This window comes from Buceros rhinoceros, unplaced genomic scaffold, assembly GCF_000710305.1.
Source record: "Buceros rhinoceros silvestris isolate BGI_N320 unplaced genomic scaffold, ASM71030v1 scaffold20921, whole genome shotgun sequence".
Lineage (NCBI taxonomy): Eukaryota > Metazoa > Chordata > Aves > Bucerotiformes > Bucerotidae > Buceros > Buceros rhinoceros.
This window is the reverse complement of record NW_010393982.1, coordinates 9,544-23,970: the sequence shown is the minus strand read 5'-3', so window position 1 is coordinate 23,970 and position 14,427 is coordinate 9,544. Positions and strand designations below refer to the sequence as shown.

The 14,427-nt window shown below is 53.7% G+C and overlaps 1 protein-coding gene across 1 annotated transcript in view; it reads left to right on the top strand.

Annotated features, from left to right (window-relative positions):
• KIZ (kizuna centrosomal protein) overlaps positions 1-14,427 on the top strand; it is a gene marked incomplete at its 5' end in the record, with an annotated part of 38,935 nt that overhangs the window by 16,618 nt on the left and 7,890 nt on the right. The window contains 6 exon segments of the mRNA XM_010145103.1: positions 701-782; positions 785-839; positions 2,102-2,252; positions 3,658-3,820; positions 4,821-4,886; positions 12,773-12,866. Of these exon segments, the coding sequence (XP_010143405.1) occupies positions 701-782; positions 785-839; positions 2,102-2,252; positions 3,658-3,820; positions 4,821-4,886; positions 12,773-12,866 (611 nt within the window).

The window sequence follows — 14,427 nt, the reverse complement described above, 5'->3', positions numbered from 1 at the left end:
GCTTTTTACAGCCTCGTTCCACAGAGCCTGTAGGTGAAGTAAATGCTTGTTTCCAAGAGTGAGAGCATCCCCTTAGCTGGTAACGCTGCTGTGATTTCCTGAGGTGGACAACAATAACCAGAAAAATAATTCCTTTTTCGAGGTCAAAGAGCATTGCCCAAAGCCAGGCCTTAACAGAACGGGGGGCAGGGAGCCCTCGCTGTCCCACCTAGTACAGGCTCTTCATTACAAGAGCTGGGGACACCTTGGTAATTTTGTTGAAAATTAGGTGTCAGCCGTGGTAAGGCAGAGTTCTCGTCGGTGCTTGATGGTGAGGGGATTTCTAGGGAATTGGGAGGAAGGGTTTCCTAACTTGCTGGAGCTGGGTTCTTGTGACAGAACTGCTTTGGCCACGACCTGGCCGAGAAGCAGTTTCACCAGGCGAACCGATGGAGCTTCCTCTCTCCCTGTGGTACAGCAGAGGTGGGAGATGAAACCTGGCCTTTTCTGAGCGCTGGGTTTGACCTCACTGTCCCTTTCCTCATCTTTCATAGTGAGCGTCACAGATGTTTGTCCCTCTGGGCTGTCCCACCCCTTGTCCCGTGAGCCAGGAGAAGTGTTACAGGCTCTGTCCCCAGAGCCACGCTGCCTGTCTGGGCTTTATATTAACGCTGGGTGAAACACCTCCTTCGCTTTGTAGCTTTGGTAATTGGGCTGGCAGCAGGATGAGGACCCTGAGGGGTGCGAAGCAGTCATCTGTCATCAGCTCCGAGCGTTATTGCAGGGCACGCCGAATGGGTGCCTCCCCCTGAGAACACCCTCCATGCTGACAGTACCAGGCTGGAGGAGAAGCAGACCAGGTACTGCAGACACACCACTTGCCTGTGTGGGTGTGATTAACGTCCCTCTCCTTCCTCCCTGGGCCCGCGCTGCCGCTGGTGTGGAGAACCCGGGGCCAGGCCTCCCGTTGCGCTGGGGAATAAAGATGTCTCAGTGCTGATCTTTACCCATCTCGGCAGGAGCCGTGTGACTCGAGATGAAAACAGGAAGCAAATTCATTTATTTTCCTTTTCATGGTGAATCTTACTGGGCTGGGCAGCGCTCAGGCCAGGTCCCCCCCCCGCCCCCTCCTCTGTCTCACCCAGTCTGCAGCATCTCCTGCCTCAGGCTGCTCCGGCAGCGGGGGAGATGTATTAACTTCAGAGACCTCTTAGCTGGTAACTGCTGTCATCTTCAGCGTGAGTCGCAGGCGCGCAAGGATGGGGATGTAATTGTGAGACACAAATCATTTTTCTGTGAAGCAGAAGATGCTCATAGTCTTTAAAAACAATAAACCACAGTTATTCAAAATGGGTTTTTTCTTTCCTGTGCGTATGCCACAAGGACGAACAAGAATTGATTTTTTTTTTTTCCTTAGGTCTCTCTAATACAGTAATGAAAACAATTTCCATTCTTTCTTCCTTAGCTTCTGTCTAGACCTTCCCCCTGTTCGCGGCGCAGCAGTGCTCAAGTGCTAGCAGGATCAGGCCACTTGTGAGCACTGAAGAACGGTCTATTTAACTCTAGCTGGTTCTCCTGTCGAGGCCGATGTGCCTGCGAGCACTAGTACATTGCTGTAGTTCCTGAATGGCTTCTTAGGGACAAACACTTGTGGAGTTAATTGGAATTCACTCCTCTGTTGGTGAAACTTCAGTGGAGCAACTGGAAAAACAAAGCTCTTTGGCAAACAAGATCGTGGTATTTATCTTTTCTGCCTTAAAAAGCACTTTTGCTCAAAAATAATAAAAAGAATTCGGGGGGGGTGTGGGAAGAGAGACGAGCCCAGGGAAGTGGGTGCCCAGTGGAGTGCCTGGGGTTGTCGGGGCGGCTCTACACCAGGGAGACCAGGGGCTGCAGGAAGGTTTAGTGTCCCCTGGTCCCAAGTGTCGGGATGGACCCAGGGGACAGAGGGATGATGACCGCCCCTGCCCAACCTCTCCACGACAATTGTAAAGGAAGATGTGGGAATTAAGGACAAAATGTGTGATGGCTTTTCCTCTGCTTGCCCAGATGAATGGCTGGTGTGGCACCCAAGTGACATGGGTGCCCTGCCCTGCTAACCACGTTGGGGTTTGTTCCTCAGGCCAGCCCTGCCGCAGGATGTGGACACTCCACAGACCCACCTGAGCCACCACACCTCGTTCCTGGGGAAGCACCAGGCCCAGCTCTCAGCAGAAGCGGTGGCGATGTTCGAAAGGCTGCTGGTTCCCAGCGAGGAGGCGCAGGACGGCCAGGTGAGCACTCGCGTCTGATGGTACCTAAATACTGACTCCCAGAGACTAAGACGCTCCGCTGAGGCGAGACGGGCTCTGTGCAGCGGATGGGATCCGCTGTGCAGGCGTTAAGGGGAACGAGGAGCCGGCTGTGTTCCCCCATCAGCCCTGGAGGCGGTTAGGAGGGGCTGAGAGGAGGATACGAGTTTGTCAGTGGTCTCGGGGCAAAGATGTGCAGCAGTTCGTCCCACGGAGGAAGCGATCTCCTTTAGGGCTCCAGGAGGGGTCTGCTTTCCACCCTGCAAACCAGTTACTTACTTCAACAAGCTCACCTGTTTGCTGTGGTGTGAATTTACCACAAGGCTTTTATCCTCTGTCTTCCTCTGTGGTTTAGTTGCTGTTCATCGTCAGTGATGCATGGTATTTCATTTTTTTTAACCAGAGCTACGTTTGCTGCACTGAATACGCAGAGCACTTTACCAGTAGTAGCATGCTCACTTCTTTAAACGTTAATGCAAAAGATTATAAACTCTTTAAAAAAAAATTAGTGAGGAATTCTGCTATATTCTAGTTTTAACAGCATCTGAAACAGGTGATGAAGATGTTTTAGCCAGTCGTGCGCTTCGGTTGCAGCCAGGGTACCTTCTTTTCCTGTGTGTGGATAAGTAATTTGTATTGTGCCCTTAAAACGTTCAGTCAAGTAGAAGGGAAGAGCAAGGAGTGTGTTACTGCACTGCTGACAGAGCAACAAGTACTGTCCCTAAAGTTAGAATTGCCCCTAAAAGCTTCCCCCGAGTCACAGCTCAGTGATACAAGCTGCGGGGGTGAATACAGGCAGCATAATCCTGGCCGTACAAATAGACCTGCCAAGTCTGCCAGCTCCATCCCCATCACACTTGTGGTCCACAGAGGTCTGGGGGTGACCAGCAGCAGGTCCGCCCTCTCCTCCAGTGCCTTCAGCATGTTGCCCGTTCCAGTGATCCACGGTTTCTGTCCACCAGCCACTCTTCTCCTTTTCCCCTACTGTAAACTACATCTGTCGTCTTCTGTGTCTTACTACCCATTTTCTCTTCTCTACCAGTGGGTTAACCTGCTTCACTGCTGTGCGCCTGGAACACAGGGATTCCCTTTCAGCTGGCTGCAGCATATTTGATGCACCCTCTGTTCCGCCTTCCTGGAACACGTGAGGCAGGAATACTGGGAATTTCTGGAAAACCTAGCAATAGAGTAACTCGAGTTTGTGTCGCTTCAAGGCAGAATGCAGTTTCTGAGCTGGTGCCTGTTTAACTCCGAGGTAATCTGACGTCGCACAGAACCACCCTGGAGACAGGCCGTGCCGTGAAAGGTAGATTAGCCTAACTGTGTGTTGGGAAGTGCTCGAGACGGAGGCTAACGGGCTGCTGCTCTTTATTTTTGCATGCTGCAGGCTCTGCCGGGGTTGAGAGGGGCCCTTCCAGAGGAGCGTGGGGATGGGTCATCTGCTCCCAGTAATGAATCCTCTTGCAGCCTGCCAGCCATCCCAAACAACGACGGCAGGGAACTGGAGCAGGCAAACCACGCTCCCTGGCTCGCCGGTGCGGCGGATCAAGGTAACACGTGCTCAAAGGTCCGGCTGCATGCTCAAAGTTATCGTCCTGCTGTGTGTGTGTGGTGGTTTCTGTCCAGATCTGCAGGGGACTGTGTCGCAGCGACCAGTGAATTAATATGTATTTGTAATGAACTTTGGGGGGTTTCCTAAATATCTCGGTGTTGTTTGCCAGCCTCGTTACTTCTTGAAAGGAGTGATGTCTGTTGTGGCCGTTGTCTCCTTCAGGGGAAGGAAAGCAAGCCCGTGGCTGGACACGGCTGGTGGGAGTGCTTGTGTTTAAAGAGCTTTGAGGTTCGGAAATCGGGGGCAGAGTCATTGCCGTGTCGCCATAACGGCAGAGCGCAGAACCAGCTGTCAAGGACAGCGGGGCTCATGCTGGGGAAGGTGCACGGTGCTGTTTCAGAGCTTGGAAGGTGAAGGTCTTTGTGAAGAGCCGGTTAATTTCTTCAGATGAGGAAGTAATCTGTTAGTCTGGTGTAATAACCAGTGGCGGCGCCTTGCCCGGTCCATGCTGGCAGCGTCCCTTACACCGGAGCCCGGAAGAGACAGGCAGTGAGGTCGCAGTGCTCTTCAGGCAGCAGATGGGAACAGGCTGCGCTCGGCCTCCCAAAGTCACGCGACTTTTATCTGCGGAGGAGACGGAGCCTGTGATTTAAACTACTTTTCCACGGTCGATGTGATCTATGCCACTGCCATTGGGTGCCGGAGCAGACGGCAGAGTTACTGTGGGATGTTTGTGTCCTAAATCTCATCGGGCCTTAAATAATTCCAACATTTGTCTAGCTTGTCCTTTTCTCTGGAGCTACAGAGAGGCCGGGCAGCCTCGCCTGCAGGAAAGTTCACAGTAGGCGCCTCCTTTAAGGGCGGTAATGGATAGTTTAGATCAATAAACAAGAGATAACAAAAGTGAGAAATTAAAGGGAGTAGGGCTTGAAAGCAACCAAACCAGTCTGATCACTGCGCCTTTGAAATGTGTTTCATTATGGTCTGTTCACATCCAGAAGTCACAGGCCGGCGTGAAGATGAGAGCGAGGAAGAAAGCGCGGTCGAAAAGATTCCTATTACAGGTAAAAGTAATGGCTGCATATTAACCCCGAATCCAGTATTCCACTTTATTAGGTGATCAAACCGCGGCGTGTCAGCGCTTTGGGCCCGCTAATAGTGAGTAAATTCAGCTACTACACACTGAGCGCCGAGATTAGACGCAAGATCATAAAGTCCGGGCTCACGTTAACATAAACCACGATGGAAAATAGCGGCGCCTGTTTAATGCCTTGTAATCATGTTGGACGTTTAAACCACGCGAGCGTCCTGTCATTCAGCCTTTCAGGGGCCGGTGTCGGTGTGCCAAAGGTTAGGCTCTGTGGGGAAGAGTCAGTAATTATATGGCAAACTACAGATGTTTCTGATTTGCTGCCTTTCTTTCCTCGAGTAATTGAATGTGCATCATTAGAATAAGCACAGGGAAGAAACCTCGTGTGCCGGGAGCCAGGCCCGGGCCTCTCCTGCAAGAGCTGCCTGATAACACGACGGTTTTAGCAGGCGGGTTTTCTCCGGCCACGTCGGGATCCTCCTGCAGCAGATGCATGGGGCTCGCTAAGGATCCCGCCACGTCCTGGGGTATCAGTGACACACTGGTGTCCGGGCAGGGCCCTTCCCCACGAGGCTCCGCTGGCTTTTGCTTGATTTTCTGAAGCCCTGGGCTGCTTCCCTACGAATTCTGATGCCTGGCTAAATAGCGACTGACGTGGGTGCGTGCTCGGACTGGAAGGTCCTAGGGCGTCTGCTTACGCTGCGCAGTTCTGCTCGTCCACAGCTCCAAAACCGCCTGCCTTTGGGAGAGCAGTTTGTGTCTCTGCAGAGGGCTCCTCGGCTGCTTTTCCAGCCTGATGTGCAGCTGAAACACAAACACGTGCGTCTTTATTCCTGAGTTACACGGCAGCAGTAACGCTCCTGTTAGCCCCACAAACCTGAGATTGTTTTTTTTTCTAGAGAGTAGAACGCTTTCCGTTTTCCTGCTGCTTAAAATGTCCTTCAGCCGCTCGTGGCAGTGTGTTTTCAGACATGAGTTGCGATGATTTTCAGGGGAATTAAAAGCTGCTTAAATCTTTTTCATGGAACAGAACGCACTTTTTCTTGGAAAATTAATGCAAAACTTTGCAAATCTTGGGATTGGTTCAATGTTGTTATAATTTAAGGAGATTCGAGGATTGGGGTTTGTTCCCTACTCTGCAGAGTGCCATCGAGAGCAGTGTCAGGGTGGGGGCTCCCTCCAGCTCACCCTGTTGCCGAGAGTGGGCTGGTTTAAGGAGGTGCCAGCTCTGGAGCTGGCTCTGCGTCACTGCCAGTGCTCTTGGTTTGCTGCTGCCCAGGCTGAGCTGTACGGCTGCGCACTGCAGGCTCTCGCCGTGATTTTCCGTACCGATTCAGCAGCGAGCTCTCTGGCGCAGTTTCTCTGATGGTCCCTGGGGCTGTGCTCGGGGTCAGTCAAAGCTGGGCCATGCAGGACAGCCCCCTTCCCCGAAGCTTTCTTACTGAAGGGACACACAACTCCTGTCCGCCCCCAGCCTGAATGCCGAAACGTTCTGTTTGCTGTATTTAGGGTTTTGGCCGCGCTGTCTCGAGGAGCGAAGCTTTTCACATCTCACTTGAAAGCAAAGTTACTCCTTTCAGATGTGATTCATCCTCAGCCCGTGATCTTCTGCAGGCTCCTTGTTCTCGTCTGGCTCCTCGCCCTTGCAGCCTGTGGCTTTTTTCCCTTTTGCTCATTGTTATTTGCTGGAAACTGTGGCCCTGGAGCTCTGGAATTGTCCTGTGCCTGAAGAGAGGCAGCATCCCTCTGCGCTGTCTTTTGGGCTGAAACATCTTGTTTGAGGGTTTGGCTTTGTGTTTTTTAGATGAACTGGTATTTACTGCCCATTCTGTACCTGGACATTTTGCTGTACAACTTTTCAAAGCTTAAGGGAAACAAAAATTGTTTTTTTTCTTTTTTTGGTAGTTGCAGCATTCTTTAAGGGCTTTAAGTGTTGGTTTGAAATGAGCGAGGCCTTGGGTCTTCTGGGGTTGGATGGAGTTGGCTGAAGAGAAGCTGGCAGTGTGCCTGGGTGGCCAATAGCATCCTGGCTTGTGCCCGCACTGGTGTGGCCAGAAGGGCCAGGGTGGTTGGCCAATAGCATCCTGGCTTGTGCCAGCACTGGTGTGGCCAGCAGGGCCAGGGCAGGGATCGTCCTCCTGTACTGGGGACACTGGTGAGGCCGCCCCTCGAATCCCGGGTTCAGTTTGTCCCCTCACTGCCAGAAGGACACGGAGGGGCTGCAGCGTGTCCAGAGCAGGGCAGTGGAGCTGGGGCAGGGTCTGGAGCACAATGTGCTGAGGAGCGGCTGAGGGACCTGGCGGGGCTGAGCCTGGAGCAAAGGAGGCTCCGGGGAGACCTTCTGGCTCTGACAACTCCCTGACAGGAGCGTGCAGCCAGGGGGGGTCGGTCTCTGCTCCCCAGGAACAAGCGACAGGATGAGAGGAACCGGCCTTAAGCTGTGCCAGGAGAGGCTGAGGTTGGCCCTGAAGAACGCTTTTTTTCCCCACTGGGATTTTGAAGCTTGTGGGTTTCACCCGGAGTGCCTTTAAGCAGAGGCTTGGACTGCCACTCCTGCTGATCATTCCTGTCTGCAGCAGGACACGTGAGTCAGCTGGAGGAACAGAGACAGCGTAGCTCCCAGCATAAAGCTGGTTCCTTTCCCAGAGCCTTGTCCTAAGCCCACGGAAGACCCTGTCGTGATAATTGACTTCAAAGGGGTGATTATTTTGTGTGTGGCCTCTCCCAGAAAGGAGTTGGCTGTTAATGGCATCTCGTGTTATACCCGGTTGTATGAGGGGAGAGGCGGAGGTGTGGCCTCGTGCTCATTTTCTTCATGGATGCTTTGGTGTTTATCGTGGGAAGGCGTGTGAAAGAAGGCGTTTGGCTTTTTTGCTGTTCCTGAGGCAGGCGAACAAAGCAAGATGAAAAGGAGAGGATAAAATCCATTATTTCTTGTTGTGCTGTTCAGAGTCTCACTGATGAGTAGGGAACTGCTGACGTTATTGAGGGGCCAGTTTGTTACATCTCTTACAAACCAGGTTTTCTGTCTCCCCTTCATTTATGTCTTTGATTTAAGTAGATGTTAAAGCTATAAAGCATTGGAATAAAAGTGGTGTTGCTTCGCCACTCATCAGGCTTCACTCTCCCTCCACCTTGAATGTCCCCTTCCAGCTACCCGCCAGGTACCAAATCTCCAATGTAGAAATAAGGAGGAAAAACTCTCCAGAAAAAAATGTCCGCTCTTCTTTAGGTATCATGAGGGGACCCGAAAGAGCCCACATCCAGCCCCGCTTCCCTTTCTAGGTCACCTCTAATGAGCCAATAATCCCACAGTGCTTTTCCCATGCCCACGTGTCCTTCCCAGCGAGGTCCCTCTCGAGCTGCCGTTAGACGGTTCCCAGGTTCCTCGGAGTGCGCTAATCTAGGGGCTGATAAGTCTGCTCCACAGTACCAGCCCACTTCCAGCTGCTGTGGTGAGGAATGCTCCTCTGTCTGGGGTTCAGCGCTGCTGTGGAGGGGCAGAATGACCTCGGCACTGCGTGAGGTGGCACTTTTTACTTAATCCCATTTGGGATTCCAGTAGGTGACAGTCGATGCTGCTCGGCTTGAGATCCTGAAGACCTCGGAGTCTTTACAGTTCTGAATTTGGGGAGAAAATTCTTCACTCTTTGAAGAGGCAGCAGCATCTCCTGGACATGTTCTCACTGGGGGGATTGCCCAAGCCCACGGGTCACCCAAGGGGCTGCTTGTGAGAGGACAGCATCAAATGTTGGTGTATTAAGATGGTAATAGTAGCTATGCCTTTTTCTTCTTCATTTGAATGCAGGGGAGGTATTTGGTATTTCACCTGCTTCTGGATACGGCAGTGTTCTGCTCAGGCTTCGCTGGGTGTCTTCTCCCATCCACTTGCTCTCCAGAGCATAGTCTTCTGTTGGGTTTGTGGGTGACCTTTATCTTCTCTCCGTGAGCAGGTTTTTCGCTTTATCACAAGGGAGGTGGTGTGTGTGAGCCAGCCTGCAGCCGGCGCTCAGCCTCTGTCCCTGGGCACGGCTGCTGGCAGCCCACCTTCAACCCCCTGTACTCTCTGTGCGTTGTCAGCAAGCAGTAGGAAGCGTGGAGGTGGTGGAGGAGCTGGTTCAGACCTGTAGTTCCTCGGGGCAGGAGCCACTGTGAGTTTTGGCACAGGACCTGGCAGTCCAGACCTCCCAGACTTGTGAATGCCAGCGCAATGCCTAGGGCAGAGGTGACTAAAGCTCCCCAGCCTGCCACTCCGCCAAGCACAGTGATGCTCCTCGGCAGGCACTGCTGCTTCTGAACCCGGGGACAGCCGAAGCACCGGGCTGCTGCTGTCCCCGTGGTGACAAAAGCCCACCGCAAAGGCAAAGCTCCTTTTGGCGCAGGCTCTCGCTTGCGCACAGGAGGAAGGTGCAGGTACGTGTCTGGGCCGGGTCTGCGGAAGCACTGGGGTGCCTTGCCCTCCAGCCGCCTCCATTTGAGTATGGGGTTATTGATCGTTACTGGAAACAACGGCTGGCAGCTCTCGATAGCTTCTGAGGAGCATCTACTGTGCTAGTCCACAGCTTGCTCACAGCCTTTGTGGCCTCAGCCAGAGTCCAGGTTTGCTCACGAACTGTACGGGAGCACAGTGGTATTCCTCTTAGCCCAGTCTGCATTTCAGAACCTGGTGAATATCCTTCCCCCTTCCAGACTGGCTCAGTCAAGCTCTCAGAGACTGTCTGCAGACAGGTTTGGTGTCTGCAGATGCCTGTTCTGCGCTGGGACTCCAGCTGCAGCAAAGGGCTTTAATGCTGGTTTTGATGGTCCAGCAGTTGGGCTCCTCACTCTGTGAGGCAGGGACTGCAATTAGCAAGATGTAGATGTGCCAGGGACAAGGCCAGGAGCTTTCTTACCTCTTCACTTGCAGAAAAATGACATCTCCTCACTTTTAGCTGCTGAGATGTCTGGTAGCTGCTGCAACCGAAGCCGTAGGGGGAAAATCCCTTCCCTTCAGCTCCGTGCTGGTACCGTGCGTTCTGCTTAAAGATCACTTTGTGCAGCAGAACAAAATAATAGCGGTTCATTATGCAACAGCAGCAGTTTTTCCTGGAATTGTTGGCTGATGAAGAAAACAACACCCGCTTTGTGCAGAACACAACTGCAGAAGCTGGGGTGAAAGCTGCTGTCACCTGTGCCGGCTGCACGATGCGGTCAGGGCGGACACATGCAGGGTGTGTTTAACACCAGTGGTGTCGCAGGTCCTGTGCTGGTTCCCAGTGGATGGAACAAGGCACGAGGAGAGCTGTTGTCTGGGATGCAGCAGCTCTGTGCTGCTGTGGCAGCATTGCTCCAGTGGTTGGGTTCAGAACTTTCCACGATGAATGTCCCAGTTTGAGTTTAAAGGCTGAGTTTTATCGTGCTCGTGCAGTTGTGTCGGCATGGTCCGGGCTGGCCATTCAGACTGTCCCCAGTCCCCCTCCCGGACAGCTTCACCCACACCAGTACTGCATCTGGGCTGTCTCCAGCACGAGAGCTGTGGTGGGGTGAGGCTACCCCTTCCAGAAACCACCTGAGGGGAGAACACCTAGCAGATGGCACCTGCCTTAGCACGAGTTGCTGGATTTGGATGGGAGCTAGCCTGTGCACGGCCTGGGAGGCCTTACGAGGTGGCTCTATTATATTCTGACCCCTCAGAATAAAAATGTCTTTAGAGTAAGTTATGTTTAACCTTAAACATGACGATGGGTTTCGTGAAGGAAATGCACAGCTCTGCGTGAGGGGTCTGTGGTGTGCTGCCAGTCTGTCAGGAGTGAAGAACTCCAGGGGGTTTTCTCTCCTAGCAGCGTGTTTCCTGTACCTTCCCTGCCCTCTCCGTGCCACTGACCGCTGGTGCTTTCCCACGGTGCTGACGGAAGCGTAGCCGTGCGCCCGGGGTGGGCTGCTGCAGTCATCAGCGCTGCACGTCTGTAACCAAGGCTCTTCCGTAACGCAGATGCGTGGTGGGAGGCCTGGGGACGGCGTGGGCAGAGAGAGGCCGGCACACCGAGCAGCAGTCACTGACCACCAACCGCTCACGCGCTGTCAGGTGCTTCGCGGGCGCTGTGGCCAGAGGAGGGAACCCCCGCAGCAGGCTCTGCAGGGAGCGAGCTGCCGGGCTCAGGGGGTCCTAGCAGGATCTCCCCTCCCTGGGGATACGTCGTCAACACAGAGGTGCTCGAGGGGAACAACTGGGCTGATTGTCAAGGTGGTCTGGCGTGGGGACTGATACCCAGCATTGATAGGGGCAAAGCTGGGCTCTGACAGGCCTCGAAGGTGAAGAACAGGTAGTTTGTGTGTGGTGCAGGCATGGACAGCGCTGGGGAATGGTCTCTTGTGCCGGGTGTGGGCGCAGAAGCTGTAGGGAGAGCTGCGTGATGACAGTGGCCCGGTTTGGGTTTGGGTAGAGCTGGCAAAGACGTGGGCTGTGCAGTGCCGCTGGGAAGGCGTGCTGGGTACACCTGGCTCAAGGGCTGTGGCCCGTGGTGCTCGGCTAGCCGGGCAGAAGGGCTCTGTGCAAGGCTGTGGAGGCAGAGAGGCCCTCCTGAAGCTAAACCTCGGCAAGAAGTGCACACGTAACCTTGGCCGTGTGGCGTGTCGCAGTTCCAGCCCATGCCCTGAAGAACACGCCTGCCTTGAGAGCTTTCCTACGGGAGTGAAAAGCCGTTCCTGGGAGCTCTGCCTTGATCAGAACAAATTGGCTTTTGTTTTTGCTGTGCTCTCCCACTCCCGATTTCTCTTTCCCCGGCGCGTGGTCAGGCTTTGCTCCACGAGCAGCCGGTGCAGCTCCTGTGCCCAAGCTCTGCCATCCTGGTGCCTGTTGGCGCCCAGCACTGCACTGTGGGCAGTGCCCCGGACCGGCAGGATGTGTGCCGCTGAAACCCCAGCGCAGAGCGGTGGGACCCGCTGGAGCAGACTGGGAATGTGTGTGGCCAGTTGGAAAGTGGAGTGTCCAAGGGGTACAGAAACCCCAAACTGTCCTGGGCTGGAGGGAAGTTGCAGCAGTCAGGATCTCGGTTCTCGGTCCGTATTACATATATGCACAGTAGCCTTTTCCCATGGGATTTGTGCTGGAGCGCCGCTGTCTCTGGAAAGGAATACAGAGGTGAGCAACTGGGCAACGCCAGCGAACAAATTCACTTACCTCATCTTTTCTTTTTTAAAATCAGTCTCTGCAGAATGGAAATGAGATACACAGAGGAGGGGGAAGGAGAAGGGACATGTGGGTAAAAGGTTTTGAAATAGTTGGGTGTTGGCTGTTTTAGTCATAAAAATGCCAAGATTTGTGTCTGCCAGATGCAGTTTTATTTCAAGGGCATGACTGAAAATACTCATGTGTCACATAGTGTTAAGAGAACTGTAGCTGTCCAAAGTAACAGAAGGGGAGAGAGAATAAAACAACCTGGCTTCCTGGTTGACTGGAGTGAGTGAGAACTCGGGGGTTAAAAAACAGTGAAAGGACTCCAGAGATCCTCTAAGTTCTGCTAGAAGTTGCCATGCTGCAATACAGCCCTCGAGGGGATCGCAGTGTTGGCTCTTTTTCCTAAGAGGAGCTGAAGTGTGCGGACAGGTCCCTGTTCTCCCGCAGTCGCCCTCAGATCCCCTCACCGGCAGCGAGGGAGCCTGGCGTTCTGCCCTTTGAACTACCTCCCACCTCACCACGAGCAGAACGGTCCCGAGGCAGATCCGTGGCTGCGTGGTGCCAGCTCCTTGCTGGGCTCTGGCTCCAGACTGAGAGCTTGGCCGTGAGGGGTCCTGTGTGGAAACCAGAGCGTGTCTCTGCCGGGGACTGGTGAGGTCCAGCCATAGCTGCTTACACTTGTATTTCATGGGTTTTTCTGACAGGTTGGGATGGTGGCGACGACAGTTCCGAAGCGGACCAAGAAGCACCTTTGGACACTAGTTCTTCATCGAAGGAAAGGAGTCTGCCCCTCTCGAGGTAAAGGTGTTCAATCCTGGACCTGTGAAATGCTGCTCCAGGGGGAGAAGCACCCGCAGACCCTGACTGAGGCTCCCGTTATTTTGGTTTTTCACCCGGTGAAGGGTTAAGGTTCATATCTATGTTCATCTAGTAAAACAGGTCAAACTTCAGTGCACCTGGGAGGCTATTTGTGCCCAGGCCAGGGGGTGGTTTGCAGCTGCTGTTCTCTCATTTCCAGCCTCCATTGACACAGCAGTGAACCACACACAAGTGTGTGCAGCTGCTCCAGGTCGGGCTGCGCCCAGCGGGGCTGGCAGGAGAGGGGCAGGGGAAGATGGGAAGTCTCCGAGAAAGAGGGTGCTGGGTTTCTTCTCCGCCTGTCCGTGGTGGAAATGAGCTGTGACTGGATAATGCTCCTCATGGGCTCGGGGTGGGGGGATTATATTTGATACTGGAGTGTTTACAAGGTGCCTTTCCTCCTCTTGGCTGCGTGTGCTTAGTTAATAGCCTCAGGTACCTAAAGGGTGGGGTTTGTTCTTCTTTTTAAAAAAAGAAAAAGAAGAAAAGCGGGTTTGTGGGATTTTCAAGCTGCAGCGGTTCCCCTTGGGTCCCTGGGCAGTTCTGCTGCGTGTTCCTTGTGCTCTTCACAAACAGCAGCCACGAAACCGGAGGTCAAGAAGCAGCAGAAAACAGGATGTAGAGCAGCCGGCTCGGGAGCTTCAGGCCCTCGTCTGCCCTTCTCGGGCTGCCCGGTGAGCAGGCGCTGCTCAGCAGCAGCGCTGGGGAAGAGGCGTCAGAGCAGCCCGATGAGCTGTGAACTCCCCTGGGAACACACACCGCTCTGTGCAGCTCTGCTGCGTGTTACTGGCGGGGCCAGGTCTGACGGGGAGAGACCCCCGGCTGCAGGGCTGCTCTGCCTTCCGCGTGGGACCCACGGCGTTTCCAGCACGCTTTGAGGCAGCCAGGACGAGCAGTCGTGCAGTGCTGGCAGAAGCTTCCGCTTAGGAGTAATTCTTAGTCCTGTGCTCAAATGCCTTTCTTTTTCTTTTTTCTTTTTTTTCTTCTTTTTAAATTTTCTGGGACTTTGCTGTTCCAAACACCACCTAATGTGCCTAACGCCGTGACCTGCCAGGCTGCTCCGAGAGACCAGTTCTTAAACAAATGTTGAATTTCAGTCATTCGTGCGCTAAAGCCCAGGACAGCGGGAAGGGAAGGATCGGGCACTGCAGAACTTGCTGACAGTGTCACTGCAGAGCACCCGAATAAAACGGGTATCACTTCAAATGAGCCGTTTTTCCTTCAGGAACCCCCTGAGCTCTTCCCCCGGGTGTTCACTGTGTGCTAACAACGCCCTGTGTCGGCGTGTGTCCGTACGGGCGGTTTTGCTGTTTGCTCAGATTTTCATCTGCGGTAGATCTTAGAGCCACCCGCTCTGCCTGTTGGCGCGGGGAAGCAGGTGCACTTCCTGCGCTGGTACACGGTGCTGCTGCTTTACAAAATGGAACAAACCTCAAACAAAGACTTAAAGGTCATTTTTCTAAGCGAGCCAAAGCTCCGGCCGCCTCCCGATCAGGAGGGC